At 38.6% G+C, this 8762-nt stretch overlaps 1 protein-coding gene across 1 annotated transcript; it reads right to left on the bottom strand.

The window, feature by feature from the left end:
• Positions 1 to 2230: 2230 nt before the first annotated feature.
• LOC132405244 (protocadherin-10-like) lies at positions 2231 to 4609 on the bottom strand (the record flags this gene model as incomplete). The annotated part of the gene is made up of 1 exon (XM_059989928.1): positions 2231 to 4609. A coding segment is annotated over exon 1 (2379 nt), but the record flags the coding sequence as incomplete, so codon positions are not given.
• Positions 4610 to 8762: the final 4153 nt, after the last annotated feature.

The raw sequence follows: 8762 nt of genomic DNA, 5'->3' as shown, positions 1-8762 counted from the left end.
AGTGTAGAAATTTTATTTCTGTAATCCCAAAAATGGTTTGAATTTTGCGTAAAACAGGATTAGCTGTTAGAAAATCAGATAAGACAAATATGATAAAGTACTGCAATAATCATTTCAATAAACAGCGCCGTCTATTCCACTGAGGAAAGAAATTTGAGTCGAAAAGGACATTTAAGTATCAAGCAATTGAATATGGAGTTTACGACCTGGATGTTGAGAACAATGTGAAATCCATCCTTCATCTAAGTGTGTGAGATCTGCCGAGAGCTGACGTCCTGAAAGCCCCATTAACGACATTACGTGGGGAAACTAGGATTGAGGGAAAATAGATAATTTTTTGGAGTTATGCTAATTTGAGAACAAATGGGACAGAGCAACCGGTACTGAGGCAATCAAACGAGCTCTTTTTAGGAAGCAGAACGGGAGTACACGAATTCTAGATTGTTGCATATGTAGGTTTGCAATTATCATTGCATTACTCCATTGGAAGCTTTAGAGTGAGAGGTTAGACACCCTCGATTCTGACCTCTAATGGGTCTCTTCCTAGTGTTAGACAATGAGCAGGCATAGCATTAAAACGGAGGGGTGGCATCAATAGATAGTTGACTACAATTCTCCACACTGTCTGCTGTGAGAGGCGAGTACTCGCTTGTTAAAGATCCGCATAGATTTATGCGAAGTGATTCACCGATGAAAAGTTAGTTCTATTTGAAATGTCGAAACAAAGAGCCAGTGCATAACTAGATTAATGCAGCTCTACCAATGTTCTATATGTTGATGCTATCCTGGAATGCGTGATCTTCAATTAATACCAACAGCTCAATGTAAAATTTCGTTTTCTTTGGCCTCACGCATATCGAAAAAAGCAATCAAATGCGTTACAATGCATAGGGATTATCATCATATATAGAAGCTTCTCAACTCTGTGAGGTAGGGATTGTTCCGGAAGTTCACAGGAGCTGTAACACCAGCATGATTTCTCTTGACATCATGATTTTCTTTCATGAGTTTCTCCTATTTAGTATGCATTCTGCTTTCAAATTATCTAGAAGTTTATTTGTCTTGCTAAATCAAAATACAAAAATTCCATATAGTACGTTGAAGGTATTTTCAAAACGTATTGCAGAATGGGGATGATTGTCGTTATTAGTGGATAATGCACTATGGAACTTAAACGTTAACTTCGCTTTTGAATCCTCATTATATGCAAAAATACGCAATAAAGGAAGAACACGTTACATTGTATGCTTGCACAGAAAGGCAGGTCACCACTTACGTTTGTAAGATCAAACCCATCTCACTGAATATCATAAATAAATCTGCAGGAAATCTGCTCACTCCTGCCAAACAGCCCCTCCCTTTTTAATCACGTAACGCCACATGATATCACAGTTTATGATGGGCCATTTTAATATGAATATAATGTCAACACTATACTTAAGTCTTCACATTCCAGCTTTTTATTTTATAGTACAAATTGAGAGTTATTTCAAAAACTATTGCACAAATGTGTTGGCAATATGTCCTAAAGAATCATTGCACCTCCTGGTGAAATAACTTGCCAACCTAAATCTATATATTCATAGTTTATCTTTGTTTATTCATTTCCCCGTTAGTTTATAAAATGTCAATTACAATGAGCAGATGGAAGGCTATTGCAGAATGTTCTAAATTGCTTCAGATGGAAAACGAATACCTAAGACAAAAAGTAGAAACGACTAATCTGTGACAAAATGATTTGCGGAAATCGCAACTATTACATAGTTCGCGGTCCATTGCTGCTGTTAAGTGTTAAATAATTAATTTCAGCAATGTCTATACTTTACTGCCAGGCTCCTCTATTACATTCCTCGGTGGTACTAATAGCACGGTGACAATCAGATCTGTTCAGGCTACATCAAAGAGTCGGGATCAGTAACGATACTACCTCTATTGCTGTTTATTTTACTCAGCGGATAATCACAAAGATGTGCAATCATTATATCAGGTAATTATAGTTTCGCTTAATAATTGTAATATTTTACAAATATGAAACTAATAAAATGCTGCGGATGCGCAAAGTAATCGGACCATTAGTAGAAGCTGATCTGCTTCTTTGGCTTCGGGACATGTTTCTCCATATTAATACTGAGGCTATCTCTCTGATTGCAGTACTCACCTGATCTAAGCAGAACTTCCTCTCCAGTGGATGCTCCTGCAGCAGCAATCCGGGTTTATTTCCAGCAATACTTGCCATTTCTGGACTGTTTGGGGTGAAGAAGTCGGATGATTCAGGGGCTGACCGAATTTTATAACGGTATGTGTCGGTAAGGGAGACTTTGCTGTGAACCTCAAGCACACTCGGAAGGACTTGGAAATCCGTTATAACGTGAGGGTTAACATTCGAATGCTGACGTTCCAATTCTCTGGTGCAGCAAAAATCAGCAAAGGACCAAACACCGCCGAGAGCAGCGCTGCTGCCCAGTGGGCAAACTGCAATAACCAAGACGATGATAACCAGTAACAGAATAAAAGATATTGTTCCCAAAGAAATTATTAAATAAAAACTTAATTTTTGAGTTTCTTTTAAATCTTGGCGTGGTTCCTTAAAATCGGGTTGATAGGTTATCCCTTGTTCAATTGCTGTCAAAGTTAAGGTAGTAGAGGCAGATAGAGCGGGGTAACCATTGTCTTTCACCTGGACAATTAATTCTTGAGTGGAGGCGTCGCTATCTTTGAATCTCCGAACACTCTTTATTTCTCCTGAACTTTGTGAAATTATAAAAAGACCTGGATTACTGGTCTGTTTCAGTTGAAAGGAAAGTTGAGCATTCTTACCAGAATCTGCATCGGAAGCAATGATCTTTGTTACCAGATATCCTGGGTCTGCAGATCGGGGCACATGTAAAGTACCATGACGTGTCGCTTTCCAGGACGTTATGGTCGGCGGATTATCGTTCTGATCCAAGACAATCACTTGAACAACAGCGGTGCTGGAAAGTGATGGCAATCCAGCATCCTGCACTCGAACTTGAAATTGAATACTTTTGATTTGCTCATAATCAAATGGCCTTTCCGAGTAAATGCTGCCATTGTTTGAGTTGATATAGAGAAATGAAGATGCCGGCATTGATTGAAGGTCGTTCTCTACAATGCAGTAAGACATCTGAGCATTTCGGCCAATATCTAGATCCAGAGCTGTTACTGAACCAATATAACTGCCAGGTACATTGTTTTCCGTCACATAGGCCGTGTAGGTAGGCTGCGTAAAGCGTGGTGCATTATCATTTATATCTGATATATTTACCACAATTGTCCGGTTGGTAAATAATGGTGGGATTCCCCGGTCTTTGCAAGTCACTATTACTTTGTGCTGAGGTGCAATTTCACGGTCTAGTGCAGTATTTGTAATGAGTTTATAAGAATTACGAAAAGAGAATTTTAGTTCAAAAGGGACAGCAGGTGAAATAGAACAGTCAACATACCCATTGTCGTTGGAATCCTTGTCTGTCACGCTGATCAACGCGATCAAAGTTCCACTCGAAACATCTTCATTGACTGTACTGGAAACCGAAGTTAAAGTCAAATTGGGAGCATTGTCATTGACGTCTGTGATATCCACCTGCACGCTGCAATGTGTCATTAGTGGTGGTACATTTCCATCCTTAGCCTCAACATGAAACTCATATACATTTGCTTCCTCGAAATCCAAACCTTCTTTCAGTTGTATCACTCCGGTTGTTGGATTAATCGCAAATATTTCAGTTACTCTTGGTTCATTATAATTGCTGAAAGAATAAATGATTTCTGCATTTTTCCCCTCGTCCAAATCAGTTGCTTTTAGTTCAATCAGTGAAGTATTCGGTGGCACGTCTTCCTTTACACTAACTGTGTACAATAAATTGTCGAAAACGGGAGGATTGTCATTCGTGTCCAAGATAATAATAGTTACATGTGCGGTACCTGATCTCTCTGGTGATCCGCCGTCCAGAGCAGTAAGTAACAAATTGTGCCTCGATTGCGTTTCTCGGTCAAGAATGTTGTCCACTACTAGTTCGGGAACTTTCCATTTTCCACGATTTCGTATATCTAAAACAAAATGCTTATTTGGCGTTAGATGATATGTGGAGACTGAATTATTTACCGCATCTGCGTCATGCGCACGCTCCAGCAGAAAGCGAACTCCACGAGTGGCGGTTTCGGTAATTTCTAAGTGAATTTCTTTGCTCGGAAAGATTGGAGAATTATCATTTATGTCTAAAATTTCGATCTCCACACGATACAGTTCCACTGGATTTTCAGTTAGAGCCTCCATGAGTAATGTACAACTATCACGCTGTCCACATAGCTGTTCCCTGTCAATTCTTGCATTCACAAATAAAATCCCATTCATAGGATTTACATCCAAATACCGTTTTGTACTGACTGATACGATTGTAAACTTACGTCTTGATAGCTCCTCTATGCTCAGTCCCAGATCTTTTCCAATTTTTCCCACGAAAGCACCGCGTTCCAGTTCTTCAGGAATGGAGTAACGAATCTGCCCGAAAATCATATTCCACAAACAAAGCAGAAAGATGGATGATGTCGCTGAATGTCTAAGCACATTAAGAATGCCTGTCCCTGCCATTTCAATTCCAGGGTGTATTTTCAAACCTCAGATCCTGTTCTATTTGATGAAATTCTGGTGCACTTCCGAAATGCAATAGTCAGTGTAAGAAATAAGCTGAAAATTAAAAATAATTTGCAACGCTGGTTTTCTGCGTTCGTGCACTCTCCGCCATTATTCAGCTTCTTTTCCCGAGCATTGGGGGATGGGCGGTGGATCACCAGCTGCATTTCTCCTCCTTATTGGTAGACAGCGACACAAAGAGTCTCAACCCATAACTGCACTGAGAATATCAACAAAGTGGAACCCAAGTTCCAACATTAAAATTGGAAAATAAAGGTGAAATAAGTCATGCAAATCTGTTAAAACTCTGTACGAGTTATAGAAGTAATTCTTGAATTTGTCTTTCACTCTGATCTGCATTTATCTGACTGACAAGGGATAAGTAAAATTCAAAATGATATTATACTTACTGTAATTTTCAAATACCAATTAAAATGATGTTTTAATTCTTTTGTAGATCAAATAGAAGGTCCCTTAATTTTGTAATTAAAATGTCTCGTTTTACCTCTAGAGTCATTGTTGCACAGTTTTTTGTTGAGTATTTTTACTCTCATTTGCTCTGATCTTCGATTTGTTTATTCTTGTCACTATATTTGCTGCTTTTACGCTTCATCTGAATGGATACTTATAACCATATAACCATATAACAATCACAGCACGGAAACAGGCCATCTTGGCCCTCCTAGTCCGTGCCGAACCCTTAATCTCACCTAGTCCCACCTACCCGCACTCAGCCCATAACCCTCCACTCCTTTCCTGTCCATATACCTATCCAATTTTACCTTAAATTACACAACTGAACTGGCCTCTACTACTTCTACAGGAAGCTCATTCCACACATCTATCACTCTTTGAGTAAAGAAATACCCCCTCGTGTTTCCCTTAAACTTCTGTCCCCTAACTCTCAAATCATGTCCTCTCGTTTGAATCTCCCCTACTCTCAATGGAAACAGCCTGTTCACGTAAACTCTATCTATCCCTCTCAAAATTTTAAATACCTCGATCAAATCCCCCCTCAACCTTCTACGCTCCAATGAATAGAGACCTAACTTGTTCAACCTTTCTCTGTAACTTAATTGCTGAAACCCAGGTAACATCCTAGTAAATCGTCTCTGCACTCTCTCTAATTTATTGATATCTTTCCTATAATTCGGTGACCAGAACTGCACACAATATTCCAAATTTGGCCTTACCAATGCCTTGTAGAACTTTAGCATTACATCCCAACTTCTGTACTCAATGCTTTGATTTATAAAGGCCAGCGTTCCAAAAGCCCTCTTCACCACCCTATCTACATGAGACTCCACTTTCAGGGAACTATGCACAGTTATTCCTAGATCTCTCTGTTCCTCTGCATTCCTCAATGCCCTACCATTTACTCTGTATGTTCTATTTGGATTATTCCTGCCAAAATGTAGAACCTCACACTTCTCAGCATTAAACTCCATCTGCCAACGTTCAGCCCATTCTTCTAACCGGCATAAATCTCCCTGCAAGCTTTGAAAATCCACTTCATTATCCACAACACCTCCTACCTTAGTATCATCGGCATACTTACTAATCCAATTTACCACCCCATCATCCAGATCATTTATGTATATTACAAACAACATTGGGCCCAAAACAGATCCCCGAGGCACCCCGCTAGTCACCGGCCTCCATCCCGATAAACAATTATCCACCACTACTCTCTGGCATCTCCCATCTAGCCACTATTGAATCCATTTTATTACTCCAGCATTAATACGTAACGACTGAACCTTCTTAACTAACCTTCCATGTGGAACTTTGTCAAAGGCTTTGCTGAAGTCCATATAGACTACATCCACTGCCTTACCCTCGTCAACATTCCTCGTAACTTCTTCAAAAAATTCAATAAGGTTTGTCAAACATGACCTTCCACGCACAAATCCATGCTGGCTACTTCTAATCAGATCCCGTCTATCCAGATAATTATAAATACTATCTCTAAGAGTACTTTCCATTAATTTACCCACCACTGATGTCAAACTGACAGGTCTATAATTGCTAGGCTTCCTTCTAGAACCCTTTTTAAACAATGGAACCACATGAGCAATACGCCAATCCTCCGGCACAATCCCCGTTTCTAATGACATATTAAAGATCTCCGTCAGAGCTCCTGCTATTTCTACACAAACTTCCCTCAAGGTCCTGGGGAATATCCTGTCAGGATCCGGAGATTTATCCACTTTTAAATTTCTTAAAAGCGCCAGTACCTCCACCTCTTTAATTGTCATAGGTTCCATAACTTCCTTACTTGTTTCCCACACCTTAGACAATTCAATATCCTTCTCCTTAGTGAATACCGAAGAGAAGAAATCATTCAAAATCTCTTCCATCTCCTTCGGTTCCACACATAGCTGACCACTCTGATTCTCTAAGGGGCCAATTTTATCCCTCACTATCCTCTTGCTTTTAATATAACTGTAGAAACCTTTCGGATTTACTTTCAGCTTATTTGCCAAACCAACCTCGTATCTTCTTTTAGCTTTTCTAAACTCTTTCTTAAGATTCCTTTTACATTCTTTATATTCCTCGAGCAATTCCTTTACTCCATGCTGCCTATACCTATTGTAGACATCCCTCTTTTTCTGAACCAAATTTCTAACATCCCTTGAAAACCATGGTGCTCTCAAACCTTTAACCTTTCCTTTCACTCTAACAGGAACATAAAAATTCTGTACCCTCATAATTTCACCCTTAAATGACCTCCATTTCTCTATTACATCCTTCCCATAAAACAACTTGACCCAATCCACTTTCTCTAAATCCCTTCACATCCCCTCAAAGTTAGCCTTAAAGCAATGATGCAACGTTTACAGTGATTACTAGCTTTGTTGAATTTTGTATCGTACAAGAATATGAAACAAAGAAATTTACGTGATATTCCATCGCAGTATAGAGACATAAGAGATGGCAAATCCTTGAGACGACAATTGATGACGGAATAGCAGATTGTCTTTCACTTTTAAGGTCAGTCAGCTAATCAGTGATGGTTATTAATTGGATCGAAATAACAGAAATATTGTTGTGTTGTCCCTCTTCTATTTTATTCCTAATATAGTTCCCCCTTTGATTCTGTTATGGATTAATTTGGTAACTATCCCTGGGCTATTGCAGCCTTTTCAATATTGCATTAATTTCATTAAGGTGAGATACAAGCATGAGGCAATTGCAAGAAAGTAATTACAGAATCATTTCTAAGTGACAGTATTGGGTATTAACTGTAGGTAGAATAATTTAAAAGAAAATGCCAGGGAAACTCAGTGTTTCAAGCAGCATCCGTGAGAAAAAATAAATTATGGAGGTTCTGGGTTGATATCCTATATCAAGGTTTTAAAAATAGCCCTGTTACAAGTGATAAAGAAACTTACACGGATGTTTGAGGGCAGTGTATATTTAAATTAAGAAGCAGACCTTATATAAATGCTTCAATTCTCCTTCTTAGGATGCATAAAATAGAATTCAAAATGTAAAATTCTTGCGTTATTTACTAACCACTATCACATTGATCTGCACAATATCTTACTTTTCTGCAAAACATATGCACCTCATTGGAAAATTTGTATTTGAAATCTGTTCGATGCCTTACGAATTGATATTGTATCCCACAGATGTAAGATATTTGTCTAAATTCCTGTCTGTGAATTAGACAATACGTTGAAAACAAAATGAAAGCTTATACTTGCATTTCCTTGTTCACATGAACAATAAACATACGGATATAAATACTTCCAGCAACTTCAGTCAATGTTCATTCTGAACAAGGAGGCAGGTATTTCCCTAGTTTGCAAGAATAGTCGAAATCTAGATTTTTAAAGGACATTTAATTCTGTCATTAATTGCAACATATGTTACCATATTTAAGTGCCTCATTGAATGATGCAATGCTGAACACGACAATCATTGACAAAATAAAACTGGACGTAAAGGAAGCAAAAGACACCCTACCTTACGAATAAAAACGGTAGGGGGTTAGTAATAGATAATATTTCTGTAATTAAATTCTGATTAACTGCTGGCAGGATTGATTGCAATGTCGCTCATAGCTATTAGTGAAAGTCAATCTGCTCTCTGCTGTCTATAGTCT

This window comes from Hypanus sabinus, chromosome 15 (assembly GCF_030144855.1).
Source record: "Hypanus sabinus isolate sHypSab1 chromosome 15, sHypSab1.hap1, whole genome shotgun sequence".
Taxonomy (NCBI): domain Eukaryota; kingdom Metazoa; phylum Chordata; class Chondrichthyes; order Myliobatiformes; family Dasyatidae; genus Hypanus; species Hypanus sabinus.
This window is presented reverse-complemented; position numbering and strand designations above follow the sequence as displayed.